Genomic DNA, 15,406 nt, shown 5'->3' on the forward strand with positions numbered 1-15,406 from the left:
ATGCCACAGAGCCATTTGAACAAATTCTATTGTTTTATTATAGAAATTATGCGTTTTATTCAGCAAAACATAATACTTCCAAAACAATAATTAATTATTTAGCAAGAAATGTCATTGTCTCCTAACAATTGGTCTTAGCTGTTGTGTGGGAGATAGCAGTTCAAAGTGGGTGAGTAACTGAGTAGTCAAGGATGTGAGTAGCGGGAAATGAGAAGTAGCCATTTATTGAACTAGCTTACTTTTCAGAAACATTATGTGAAATTTACTAAATAATAGCTGCAAATATGGCTATAAGGAAGTATAATGAAAGTTACATAAGGCCTGTTTTTGAGTTAAATCTTTATAGAAATTGTTTGTGCCCAAATGTACAGCACGTGGTGAGCCACAAATCGTTAGGGTTAGGGTAGACATTTGGGCCTAAAACCAAAAAAGTTTGGGAACCCGTGGACTAGGAGGAGTTAGAATGCCAGTTGATATAACTCAGAAGAAAAATACTGCCTAAGCAGTTGTGTTGGAAACGTTTGCCCTAGCTCTTACAAGATTTTACACGTGTATTAGCTCTTACATGAAATGCTAACTATTTGAATTTCAAAGGTTGTTTCGGTTGGTTACAGTAAGGTGCAAATTTACTGATGGACAGACAGAGAAGATTTTCATTTCAAGAGGCCCTAAGACAACTAAAAATAACTTCTGATGATGTTGATAGCGACTCTAATGCTGAGGCTACAAGTAGTAGTGAATGTGAGTCCATACCAGATGTTGATGAACTGCCTTTGGAAGAGGAGGAACTGCCCGATATAGATGTCTTTGAGGAAGAAAGTAAAGATGACCAGACTGGCAGTGATGCAGATCAAGAATCTAATTATGGTTCCTCAGAAGATGAAGATCAAGTACCAATAACAGCTGGCAATGCAACCTATTATGCAAATCCTTTTCCAGGCAGGCTCAGAAGAAGAAATATATTGACGCAACAGCCTCGGATTGATGCTGCTCCTGAACTTGAAGTGGATGCCTTCAAATTATTTTATCGGCCTGAAATTATACTTCAAATAGTACGTGAGACAAACAGAAAAGCAAGGGACGTGAGACACGAATATAAGCTGTTGCCTAATTCTGTAGACAAAAACTTCACAATTGAAGAAGTTGAGGCAGGTCTTGCAATTATCATACGTGCTGGCTTGGACAGAGATAATTTCACCGATTTACGTCGATTGTGGGATCCTCTTGACAGTAGGCCATTTTATAGGGTGGCTATGGCACTAAATCGATTTAAATTTCTGCTACGATGCATGCGTTTTGATAACTATCGCAATCGACCAGAAAGACAAAGGAACGACAGGTTAGCTGCTATTCGAGAAGTATGGGAAGCATTCAACAGTAGTCTGCGCAACGTCTACATCCCTAAGGAAGCATTGACTGTGGATGAACAACTGGTCGGATATCGAGGCAAAATTCCTGGAAGAACATACATGCCATCGAAACCAAGGAAGTATGGTGTGAAGTTCTTTTGGCTGTGTGAAGCCACATCAGGTTTTGCTCTAAATGGCATTATTTATTCCGGAAGAGAACCCGACTCGGCTCCTCACAGAAATCTTGCAAATGATATAGTGATGAACCTGTGTTCTGTTTACTTTGGTAGTGGTCGGGATATATACGTTGACAGATATTTTACATCTCATAGTCTGGTTTGCAATCTTTTGCTTCAAAATCTTACATTGGTAGGAACAGTAATGGCTAATCGCCGTGAAGTTCCATCGCAGCTCAAATCAGTAAGGGGAAGAGAGGTGGAAAGTACTGAAGCGTTGTATTACCATTTGAACAAGATTCTGCTATTGTCATATGTACCAAAACGAAACAGGAATGTCCTCATGATGTCTTCTTCACACTCTTCTGTTTCCATCACTGACTCTCACAGGAAACCTACAGTTATCATGGATTATAACAAGCATAAAGGTGGAGTTGACACTCTTGATGAAAACTGTGAAGAATTCAATTGCTTGAGGAAAACAAATCGTTGGCCAATGGTTATAAATTACAATTTGATAAATGTTGCCAGTAACAACGCATTTCTCATAATGAGAGGCAATGGGAAGAGTAGCAAAAAAACAGATTTTCTCAAACAACTTAGCTTTCAGCTTGCTCAACCGTATGTCAACAAAAGAAAATTAGCGGGAGAAACTAAACTACTTGCCGAAAAGTTGGGGTTCATCGATGCTGCTACTTCAAGCACTTTCAATCGCACAGTACAAAGTATCAAACGGGGAAGATGCTGCAGATGTGCAAAGCATACTCGATCTGCATGTGTCACTTGTAGCCGCCGGGTTTGCCCACGACACAGAAAACTTCACAAAAACCAATATTGCTTGGAATGCTGAACAATTTGTTGTAGTGCTCCACGTTTCTTCGTTTTTGTGTTTGAAATATACGTGGCAAAACTTCGCTTGTTAAGATTTCTTTGCTTTTTATCTGAGAGCTAGTAAGCGAAAACTATGTCCTGGGTTGGAAGCAGACCTCCCAATTAGGATTAATGGTTGTTTTGTTAAGGTTTTATTAGGGTTTTATCAACATCAAATCATCTAAAATAACAACTTCACTTTGAAACTAGCGCATTTGTATCAAAAACACAAGGAAATGCCATGTTGACAATTTGTCAACATCTGTGCCGATTAAGTTACCTAAAATCCCTGTGCTAATAAGGGTTAAGACAAAAAACTCTTAATATTTTTAATTGACCCTGCATATATGATGCACCTGATTCCTTGTCCACTCTTTGATCATCACTTCACAAGCAACTGTCGTCGCACACTGTGCTATTGAAGCAACTGGCAGGCTCCAGCTAGGGAGTGAGGGTAGACATTTTGCCAACATCAACCCGAGCCCTTACTTTTCAGCAGAATACTGTGTGTGCACCTGTTTTGTGGCAGTGATTGCCACAGTGACAGAATGCCTGTATCTCACACCATTGGATAATGTTCCTATTCTCACTGGTATCCAACTTGCTGAGATCGTCGCAAAAAAGCCGCTCTAATGGGATGAAAGCTGATTTGGTAACTTCATAAGACCTTTTGTCATTTCAGTAAATGTTCAGTTCAGCTGGCCATAGCCCTAAGAAGAGCCATAAGCAATTAAGCATGTCTCTCTAGAGACCGAAGCGCACTGTTCATAATCATGAGAGAAATCAAGGGCTATAGTCGCCACTCCGCAATCGACGGCACGCTTTTAAGTGTCTTGCTAAAGACACAGCACTTACCCATCAGGTTTTGAAATTATAATCCTTTAACAAACAACCAATGGAAGGTACAAACAGAAAACTAAAGAAACATTTATTGTGATATTTTTTCAACTCTAAATCAATTAAAATTGACATTTTATGTTTTTTTTAGAAAATTTACAACTTGGTGTTGTCTTTGGAATTTTGAATAGCTTTAAGTATAACAATATTGTATATTTTTAGAATTTTATTCCTGCAATTGTTGGGTTCCATTTACAGAAATAATCTGCACAATTTCAACAGTATTTGCTGCTACCTCAACAGTACATCCCTCTAATGTGGAAACATTTTGAACTTGGGATGGTAAAAGGATAGACCCTCGGGCCAGAAGTTCAAACAAAGAATTGCTACTCAGCACCACATCTACAAGAAGAGAAAGATGCCATTCTCCATTAGTGCATGGTTGAGCGGAAAAGCCCGACACCCGTGCAAACACCATTGACGCGCACCCATGCGTGTTACTGTTGGGACAGGTAAATGAAACGGGTGTCGGCATTGAGAACATTGAACAATGGCGGTGCTTGACTTCTATTTAAATTTCCAATTATTGTCCAATTAGCTGCAAATACGTTTGTTTCTCAGCTTCGTCAAGAAGATGGTGAGTAGCAGGCATGAATAAATGTCTTGCTTTCAGTCAATGGGGAGCTCATTTGGAAGAGTGGGAGCCTTGGAGTGAAGAAGTGGTTTGGATCCAACGCTCGTCGATCGATGAATCATTGGTTTATTTTTTTTCAAGATCTCACAATAATACACTAGTACATTTCCAGTCGACTGTAAAGCCGAGTGGTGAGAGTCTAGGTTCAATGGAACAGCGGTTCGACACCGCTCAAGAGCATGTGACTGTCTCTTTGGCAAGACACTTGAAGGCATGCCGCCATTAAACAATAAATGTTAGCCCTCGCTCCCCAGCTGGAGCCTGCCAAATGCTTCAATAGCACAGTATGCGACGAGTTTTTTGCACTATGATGATCAAAAGTATTTTTGTCTGAAGACAATGTTAAAAAGTAACCTAAAATTTTCTGTTAATTTGCGTGAAATTTATAAGATCACTTATAAGACGTACAAATTTTTCTATGGTCAATACCTAATGGTAAATCATACATTTTATAGTAGAATGGGAATCAGAACATACTTAAAAGAATTTTTTGTCCAAAACTTTTTCGAACATTCCAAAAATGGCTCCAGAAGATTGTCATGTGCAAAGTATAAAAATTAATTTTTTTGAAATGCTATTTCGAACCATTTGGGTTAATTTAAATGCATTTCAGACCTCAGATTTGAATGGCTTGACCCCCAAAATAGGTGGATACTTATATTTACACTTAATAACGTGACCACTATGAGCTGTAATTGAACAAGTGCTCTGATGCCTAAAGCTGGTGCCTGAAGCCGACGTGTTGATTCACTGTTCACTGTTGGTGAAATTGTATTTCTGTTGGCAGTTTTAGTTTGTACAAGTTGGAGTGAAGGGTGTTGATTTAGCTGGTCTGCTGTTAACTTGAGTTGTGTTATAGAATGATTATTTATTTTGCAGATTCGAGTTTTAAGTTTAATAAAGCCAAATAACGGTTACAACAATTTATTAAACTTATAATTTAAACATGGACAAGGTCTTGAAACCTGAGCGTTTGGAAACTGAGCCAAGTGTTCCGTCAGCAGTCGACGAATTCAAACATTGGCTTGAGACGTTCAATCACTATTTAGAAGCTCGGGCTGCAGCAAATTTGAACCCAGACAATTTGAAAGTTTTAATCAACATGGTGTCCCCGAAGGTTTATAAAAGTATAGCAGGTGCTAGAGACTATGAATCGTCCATGACTTTCCTGAAGGGTCTCTATGTAAAGCCTAAGAATATCGTAGCTGCACGTCATCGCTTGCGCGCGCACATGTCGACAGCAACCTGGTGAAACAATAGACAATTTCGTTTTGCGCCTGGAACATTTTAGTAAAGAATGTGAATGTAACGCTGTGACCGCCGAGGAGCATCGTCGCGGACTATTGAGAGATGCGTTCATTGCCGGTCTGTCTTCGAGCGGGATACGCCAACGATTGTTAGAAAACAGAAGTCTGGATTTTCAAGATGCATATGAGCAAGCTCGTGCTCAGGAGCTCGCAATTGCAAACGCTGAGGCCTATCAAACATCAACCAGTTCCATGGCGTCCAGCGGTGCATGTGCGTGGGAGTTGCCAAACAGACAGGAACGACTTTCCAGTCAGCAAGAACCGCAGTGCGCCGAACCAGAGCTTCTTCAGGCAGCTTATGCTAAGCAACTGTGTTATTTCTGCGGAGAAGCTCGCCACCCCAGAAGGGAATGCCCAGCAAGAGATTCAGTTTGTCACTACTGTTCCAAAATCGGACATTTTTCGAGAGTCTGTCAACAACGTTCTGTTCGTTCTAAATCTAAACAATCAAAGCGCACCAAATTGAACACTATCCGAAGCTCAGTACTAGCTACAGCTAATCTTTCAGCAACGCAAAACAATAACAACGTTTTTTGTGATGTTTTAATTGACGGTTTTACTGCAAAATCATTGATGGACACGGGGTCATCAGATTGCTACGTTACCAAAAGATTTGTCAATCAACATTCCTTAAAAATTCATCAAACATTGGGCGAAGTAATTTTAGCCGAAACATCTGTTCGTTTGCCAATCTTAGGGCAATGCTTTGCTACCTTGATTGTAAACAAAAATGAATATTCGAATGTTTCCTTCAACGTTTTAGACAATTTGGCCACGGATGCAATAACCGGAGAGAGAATCTTTAAAGGGGTATTAAAGGAAAAACCTGACTTGACGATTTTCCACGTTCTTTGTGTTTAACATGCTACCATAAAACGATTTTCAATAAAATTTTGCCCCATTGCGGTCTGACCACCATTGTGCGCGTGCTTTTGTCAGAGCTTTCAAAACGAGATTGGCCTGAGCAACGAAGCGTGCGACTGTAAAGAACGTCATAAAGTCTACGTCATAAAGTCTAGCAATCAACCGATCACGCAATAATTGTTACTGCGGGCGATTTGACTGTAGGCTATGTATGTATTTACATCAAAACAGCACATTTTAACATCAAAACAGCAGACAGTTTGCTCAAAACATCAGATTGGTAACGTGGCTTTTGTTATTGCTGGACTTTATGACGTATTCTTGAGCTGTGTTTGCACGTTTTGGTCATTTTGAAAAAAATGAAAATAAATGAAACACTGGACTTTGGGCCTTGCCAGCGCCATTGAAAACAAATTTTTTTGGGTAATTGTTTTTGAAATGTATTCTTGAATGTTCAGTTTACTCATTTTAATGCTTAATTCCGGTTTGAAATTTTCCTTTAGTATGCCTTTAAAGAACACGAAAGCGTTGTATTTAAATTCAATGGACATCGTTCTATGCTGACTCTTAACGCCTTACCAAAAATGAATTCGCTTCACCCTAAGCCCTTCGACCATTTAACACAAGATTGCCATCCTATTGCTGATAAGGCCAGACGATACTCCAAGCAAGACAGAGATTATATTCATGAAGAAACACAACGCTTGCTACAAGAGGGCATGATTGAACCCAGCAATTCTCCGTGGAGGGCTCAGGTTTTGGTTGTCAAAAACGAGCAATCAGGGAAAAGGCGCATGGTCATGGATTACAGCAGAACTATTAACCGTTTCACTCAGCTTGATGCATATCCATTACCACTAATCGAAGACATTGTGACCAAACTTTCTAAAAATAAAGTATTTACCACTGTCGATTTAAAGTCCGCTTACCACCAGATCGAACTTGATCCGAAGGATAAAGAATACACCGCTTTCCAGGCGGGCTCTGGGGCTTGTATCAATGGCGACGGTTGCCGTTCGGTTTAACCAATGCCGTTCCCGAATTTCAGCGAGTTATTGACTGGTTCATCAAAAGCAACAATTTAAAGGGCTGCTTTCTTTACCTCGATGACATTACGATTGCTGGGAAGAACCAAGCTGATCACGATCGGAACTTGGAAGAATTTTTTAAAGCCGCGTCGAAAGACAACTTAACTATAAACAAGAAGAAGACACAGCACTCTCAATCAAAGGTTTCTTTATTAGGATATCAAATCGAACATCAGTCAATCAAACCAGATCCAGACAGAGTGCAACCACTTCTCGATTTGCCAGTACCCAAAACTCACAAAGAGTTCCAGCGTCTGGTTGGACTATTTGCTTATTATGCACGCTGGATTCCTAAGTATTCGGACAGAATACATCCGCTTATCAAAGCTTCATTGCCTCTGCCAGAAAGCGCCAATCAAGCCATTCAAAAAATCAAGTCAGTGCTGGCTACAGCTTCGTTGCATCCTATCGACAACTCCCTACCCTTGACCGTGGAAACTGACGCTTCCAATTTTGCTATTGCTGCCACTCTTAATCAAGATGGACGCCCAGTTGCCTTTTACTCACGAACCTTGTCGACGGGTGAACAGCGTCATTCTGCTGTGGAGAAGGAGGCATATGCTATCGTGGAGGCTTTGCGCAAATGGAGACACCTATTAATCGGACGTCACTTCACATTAATCACAGACCAAAAGAGTATCGTATATGTTCGACGTCAAACACGCAAGTAAAATAAAAAACGAAAAGATAACTAGATGGCGAATTGAACTCTCTCAATTTAGTTACACTGTCTTACACAGACCAGGGAAGGAAAATGTAGGTCCCGATGCACTTACACGTGCATTCTGTGGTGCAATTAGTAAAGACAATTTGCGTGAGCTTCATGTTGCTCTGTGTCATCCCGGCATTACTAGAATGACTCACTTCGTGCGAAACAATAATCTTCCTTATTCCGTAGCAGAAATACGAGACATGGTTTCCAAGTGCTCCGTATGTGCTGAAGTCAAACCACGCTTTGTCAGATCGGACCAATCTCAATTATTAAAGGCTACCCAAGTTTTCGAAAGACTCAACTTGGATTTTAAAGGACCTCTTCCCAACGCAACGAAAAATAAATATATTTTGACCATCGTCGATGAATATTCCCGATTTCCGTTTGCTTTCCCATGTGCCGACATGACGCCAACAACAGTAATCAAGTGTGTAACGGAACTGTTTGCTACTTTTGGAATGTGTTCATATATTCACTCCGATCGCTGGTCTTCCTTTCAATCTCAAGAATTAAAATCTTGGCTGCACTCTCATGGGGTAGCTGCCAGTCGAACGACCAGCTACAATCCTAGAGGAAATGGACAGTGTGAAAGATACAATAGAATTATATGGAAGGCGGTCCAATGTGCGTTAAAATCTCGTCAGTTGCCACCTTCCCATTGGGAAGACGTTTTGACCGATGCCTTGCATTCAATCCGTTCATTATTATGCACATTGATCAACTGCACACCTCATCAACGATTCTTCCAGCATGCTCGACGCTCGGTCAACGGAACTACTATTCCGTCGTGGCTTAAACCAGGTCCAATTTACGTCAAAAGCCACGTGCGTAATAAGAATGATCCTTTAGTGGACGAAGTGGAACTGCATGAAGCAAACCCAGGTTATGCTCACGTTCGTTTAAGCAATGGAAAGGAAACCACCGTGTCTATTAGAGATCTCTCACCATGCAACAGGTCTGCCGACGACGCTGCTGTAAATCCTGCGCGTAATTCTGAAAACCAATGTTTCGCCGAACCTGATGCTACTACTCCAGAATTCTTGTCCATCGTACCTCGAGAAAGTAACACTTCCGAGCCGTCGTCTTCAGAAACGATGCAGCCTGATGATGGACCAAGCGAAACTAATGAGAATAGCGTTGTCACTTCAAAGCTGCGCCGCTCTGAACGGAGACGCAAACCTGTCGATTACTACGGTGCTGTGCCTTACGTTTGATACAATTTGTGTTCAACTTCATGCTATGGCACATGTAAACATTAGATGTTGTAATAACGGTGCACCTTCAATTGCAATTTTAAGTTCCAATTGTTCTCTTTGTTTTTTTCAACTTTTGTGTTGTTCAATTTTATATGGGGGAGAATGAGCTGTAATTGAACAAGTGCTCTGATGCCTAAAGCAGAGCTAGTGCCTGAAGCCGACGTGTTGATTCATTGTTCACTGTTGGTGAAATTGTATTTCTGTTCGCAGTTTTAGTTTGTACAAGTTGGAGTGAAGGATGTTGATTTAGCTGGTCTGCTGTTAACTTGAGTTGTGTTATAGAATGATTATTTATTTTGCAGATTCGAGTTTTAAGTTTAATAAAGCCAAATAACGGTTACAATATCTTACAATAATATCATATAATAATATTTCAAACGGCTGTATCTCGAAAACCGTTTAACCAATTTCAATTTTTTTTGTTCATTAGTTTTCATACTGATCAACATGCCAAAATATTGATGAAAAAATCATGAATTTTCTTAAAATTATACTGAAATGAACCTTTTTTGGTTTGAACTACACTTACTACCATAATATAATTTTCATGTTTTGTTATTGGTCGCCGATCTGCAGACGTAAAGTTTAACGTAGCAGCGGTTAGTTTTGTGGTTAAATTTTTATTATTTCAGTTTTGTTTAGGGAGCTGCGGTTTGCGTTGGAAAGTGTGCTTTCCACCATCTGGACGCGACTCTGGAGAAACTGAACGACTTTATCAAATTAAACATCACTAAGAAAGAGTCATCCTATTTGAGAATATTGAAGGTAAATGCAGTTGAGGCAATTCATAAAATCTAGATTGAAATATGTTTTTATGTTTTAAATATTTTAATTTTCCTTTTATTTTATGCAAACTCTGCTTCTTCACATCAGAGTGAGAGATCCATCACAGAACTTGAGCAGACCAAAGGTACGGCAGCTCTGTGTTGTGGCTACATTGCCTTTTACGCACCTAACGACCTCATTGCGTCAAGGATAGAAACTAACATCATCAAAACAATAACATCACTTTTCAAGAATATCAAGGTACTTTTGTTTGTACGAATGAATAATGATATAATACTTATGTTTTTTTATACCGAGTTGTACGTTGGAACTGCTTATAGAAAAATCGAAAAAGAAAGTTTTAGAATTCTTTGCAGTGTTTGGTAAAAATAGAAACCGTACGCATTGGCGTCGATTTTTGATTGCCAATTCCAGGAGCGCGAGACTTCTGCGCCAATTCTGAAACTGGTTTCTGAAAGTTAGCAAAACATTAGTTTCAGCCAAAACAATTATTTATAATATATTAGGCTATTTGTTGACCCACATGTCAGTCACTCGTGTAAAATTCTGCGTACAGTTTAGTTTGGCTGTACGTGCATTACATTGATTGAACACCCCGGAAGACACATAGCTAATTACCCTCACATGCTTGTGTAATACTTAGGTAAATACAACGCAGGGAATGTCGTTCGTTCAAGATTAAACTCGTTGGTCAATCAAACAAAACTATCACAACAAACCAAATAAAGAGAGCAAAAAAGTGCACAACAGCTTTTGTTGTCTAAATATTGTTGGCAATTTTCGTTTCATATACTTTTGATAAATAGCTTGAACAGTTTCGCGTTCTATCTGTGAAATGAAGTCACAAACTTGGTCTAAACTCGCTGCGACCGGTTTGATTTTTGGAAAAAAATTATCTCTGGCAAGCCTCTAGTCTATACTCCTTTATTTTTCCGGCGATCAAGTTGCCTACGGCTCACCGGAATTTCTTCTCGGCAGCCAAAGAAACATGTCATTACAGCAAGAAAGCTTTCACGCACCCAACATACCACATTTCGTTACTTTTATATCAACAGATCAATAGCATATGCATTTGGACTGCTTAATATCCTGTTTTTGCGTTTACTCAGGTAAGAGCAACCCAAATAGGATCATGAAAATATTTGCAGTTGTATTGACATGCTCTGCGTCCCAAATTGTGTAGAGCTAGTTTTCTAAATTGTATAGAATAAGTGTTATGAATATGTGTTATGTTAATAAAATGTTATGAATAAGGAGAATGTATGGGATCATATGACAAAGGTTGATCTGGTGGAGGGTCCAGTGGGAAAGATTACTCGTGATGAAGTGGTGGAGGCAATGGGGCAAATGAAACTGCATAAAGCAGCCGGTCCATCAGAAGTGAGCGTAGAGATGATAAAAGCAAGTGGAGAGTTGGGAATTGAAGTAATGCTACAACTTAGCCAAAGGGTATTAGATGGAAAGGGAATGCCGGAGGAGTGGAAGCATAGTACTGTTGTTCCACTGTTCAAGAGACAAGGAGATGTGAGAAGTTGCAGTGCATATAGAGGTGTAAAACTACTAGAGCATGGAATGAAAATTGTGGAGCGAATACTAGAAAAGAGGTTGAGAACATTGGTGAAATTAAATGATATGCAGTTTGGATTTATGCCAGGAAAAGGTACAGTGGATGCTCTGTTTATATTGAGAAGAATGCAGGAGGAATACCGAGAGAAGCAGAGAAAACTATATATGTGTTTCGTCGATTTAGAAAAGGCATTTGACAGAGTACCAAGGAAAGTGATGGAGTGGGCAATGAGGAAAAGAGGTATACCAGAGGTATTAGTGAGAGCTGTGATGTCTATGTATGAGGATGCAAGAACAAAAGTGAGAGTTGGATCAAATTATTCAAACGAGTTTTCTGTGAAGGTTGGTGTACACCAAGGATCAGTTTTGTCACCTCTGATATTTGCTATTGTGGTTGACATTGTAACTGAAGGAGTGAGGGAGGGCTTATTGAGTGAAATTTTGTATGCAGACGACCTGGTCTTGACAAGTAATAGTATGGAGGGACTGGAGAGAAAGTTTGAGAAATGGAAAGAAGCATTTAAAACCAAGGGTATGAAGGTGAATTTTGAAAAAACAAAAGTGATGGTGAGTGGAGCAGAAGGAACAGTTGTTGAGAACAAAGTAGATCCCTGTGGAATATGTGGCAAGAGAGTGATGAGAAATTCAATGCAATGCAAGGAATGTGGAAAGTGGGTACATGCAAGATGTGCTAATGTCAAGAGAGCCGCAACAAGATTGGCGAAGTGTTTTGTTTGTGGGAAATGCAGTAAAGGAAGGAATGAAGTGGAAGGCCATGATGATGAGTTCTGCCATGGCATCGAAACAGTGACAGACTTCTGTTATCTGGGTGATCGGATAAATGGAAGTGGTGGATGTGAAGCAGCGGTGACAACAAGGGCAAGATTGGGCTGGGCAAAGTTCAGGAAATGTGGGGAAATGTTGTATGGCAGAAAATTTTCACTAAGGATGAAAGGAAAAGTATATCGGAGCTGTGTGCGGCCTGCAATGCTATATGGTAGCGAGACATGGGTATTGAGAGAGAGTGAACTGGCAATCCTGAGAAGAACGGAAAGGTCAATGGTGAGAGCAATGTGTGGGGTGAAAACGAGAAGGGAAAAAAGGACTGAAGAATTGTTGGATATGCTAGAGATGAGAGAGACCATAGACCAACTGGCAAGGGCAAATGGAGTAAGATGGTATGGACATGTGATAAGGAGGGAGGAAGGAAGTTTTCTTAGAAAGGCATTAGATTTAAAGGTGGATGGGAAGAGGAAACGCGGTCGTCCAAGAAGAACGTGGAAACAACAAGTGAAGGATGAATTTAAAAAAGTCGGACTGAAGGAGGAAGATGCAAGGGACAGGGTGAAATGGAGAAAAGGGATTAAAACAATTGCTGCGCGGAAACAATCGGCCACCCCCACTAGTGGGGAACAAACCGACGATGGATTATGATGTATAGGTCCACGCTCAGTGTTTTTGCGAAGCTTTTCTCAGCAATATTTCTCGTCGACGTGTGAGAGATTTTGGGGGATCAGTCGCCTACGAATGGCTCAACACTTCCAACAAATAATCAAAGTAACAATGAATAGCAATAAATTCCAACGTCTGTAACTCTTTTAATCGACTTTAACGTACTTCACTCACATCGTCTCATACAACTCTAATCTCGATCATAACTTGTAATAGCACCAACTCTCATCTACGCGTATTCAATAACTTCAACTTCAATTCAACTCTCAGTCAACAATCATCTCACTGTAATGTCTACCTATATTGCTATCATATTACGCAAATTACGCCACTATTTATAGCTGGTTTGCTTTGACCAGTAACTTCCAGAAGGTATCACAATGTTACGTCATAAGAACTCATTGTCCTAGTCAAGTTTTACTCCCCGTAAACATATTTGTGACGTCATAACAACCTACCACCTGACTAATTGTTCGATCAAGGTGGAGAAGCTACTAGTCTTGCATTTATGCAAAGTCTTCTAGAAATACGTCAAATAATATAGATTTCACAATCAGAGATCACTATAGGACAGTAACCGATAATAACATTTCGTAAGAATTATACAATTAATATAGTACGGTTGGTCAAGACACATAATGTAGCCTGTGGCGAGGCTTCGCATATTGATTGTGACAGTGTTCAACGACCCGAAATTAGCCAAGATTCTCAATTTGTTTCAGAAGCAAATTTGCTGATTGCTCAGTTGGTTAGCGCGTGACTTCGTGGTTGAAGAAGCTTTAAGATCAATCTTTGGTTCGACTCTCGGGGTGTGCGTTTGAGTAACGCATTATAAGGACTTCTACTGCTCTCCATTCAGCGGCAATTAATGGATGAAATAATTCCCCGGCAACAACACTTCAACAATCGGAAACTTCACTCTCTGTCAATTTCGGTAACCGGCCCTGCGTCAAATGCCTCTACAAATGTGCGAAACTACCAGGAATAACCTATCAAGGCTTTGTCAGTCCGTAGATAAAGATTTAAAACCAACCAACGACCAGTATTATTACAAGGCCTATATCACAACAAAAGTGCTCGTTTTTTAACCTCCATTTTCACAGAGACAATTACCAAGTTAATATTTAACGTAACGCATAATAAGTAATAACAAGTTTACCTATCAAGCTCTCAGTCCGTAGATAAAGATTTAAAACCAACCAACGACCAGTATTATTACAAGGCCTATATCACAACACTGTTTACTCGTTGACAGGCAGCACCTCGACTTGGAAAGCGCAAGGTTATTCGATGCTGCCAGTCCTTTCTGCATTTTTGTGTTCTTTTTTTGTTCATTTTTGTTGCTATTGTGTATTTACTCGATTTTTTTCTCATGCTGGAAAGGCAAATAAAAAACATCCCTCTCTGTTTCTCAATGATGGGAGTTTGATCCTCACCTAACCCCCTTGCGTACACCACAGGTCAAAAGACTTCTAAGAAGTTTTCGAGTTTGAAAAGACAGCAAATTTTCAGCCTGTTTTACTTTCACTTCGAGTTGCAATAATACGCAGGCATGAGTTCAGGTTGAGGTGTCGTTAGCCAAAGCTTCAATTTATATTTTATATGCATCAAATGTGGTGCTATGCTATCGTTAAGATGTTGTGCTTAAACGCTATAATAATGTTTGATATTTGTATCATCATCATTAGTCGTCATCTCCGCCTGCGGCAGATTGCGCATCAACATGGCTTATTTGCTTCCAAGAGTGGCGATTTTGAGCCAACTCGCCCAGTGTCGTCAAGTTGAGTCCGGTCTATGATTGAATGTTGTCTTGCCATCGTTTTGGTTGTCTGCCACGTTTTCTTTTTCCTTCTACTTTGCCTTCTATGCAAACTTTGCTGATTCCGAATTGTGATCTTTTAGTGCGGCCGAACAGTTTTAAAACTTTTGATTTTATTATTGCTGCAATTGGATGTAGTTTTGTCAAAGTTAGAAGATCTTCTATTTTCGTGTGATCAAGTAACCTTTTGTTGGTCATGCTTCTCATGATGTGATTTTGGAAGGTAGTGATAGATATTTGTATAATTGTATTCAAACATCATGTCCACAGAGCTTTCTAACTTAATTTATTTGAGTAAAGTATATTACGAGTAGATTAACAGTGCCTTTGAGGAGGGAATTGCTTTCTAGGAATCCACTTTTGGTAGAGAGGTGCTTTTTTAACCATAGACAAATAAAACCTAACAATCAGACGGCATTTAACATAATAACATAAGATAAACTAAAAATTACAAACGTTTTTGACCATACTTAATATGCTAGCCCTTTTCAATTAACCAACTGACTGATGTTCTTCATGAATTGAAATTACAAAAACTGATCCACATACACAAAAAAAGGAACGCATAAGAATCAAACGGCAAGGCAGAGGAGAGGCAAAATCATATGACGCTTAATTGCCTTGGAAAAA

General features: G+C 39.7%; 1 protein-coding gene across 1 annotated transcript in view; it reads left to right on the forward strand.

Annotated features, from left to right (window-relative positions):
- LOC145768990 (maestro heat-like repeat-containing protein family member 1) overlaps positions 1–15,406 on the forward strand; it is a 145,142-nt gene that overhangs the window by 71,998 nt on the left and 57,738 nt on the right. Inside the window, exons 19-20 of the mRNA XM_082580590.1 lie at positions 9,796–9,918; positions 10,027–10,179. Coding sequence (XP_082436716.1) covers positions 9,796–9,918; positions 10,027–10,179 — 276 coding nt within the window. The remainder of the gene's footprint in view (positions 1–9,795; positions 9,919–10,026; positions 10,180–15,406) is intronic.

This window comes from Aplidium turbinatum, chromosome 4, assembly GCF_918807975.1.
Source record: "Aplidium turbinatum chromosome 4, kaAplTurb1.1, whole genome shotgun sequence".
NCBI lineage: Eukaryota > Metazoa > Chordata > Ascidiacea > Aplousobranchia > Polyclinidae > Aplidium > Aplidium turbinatum.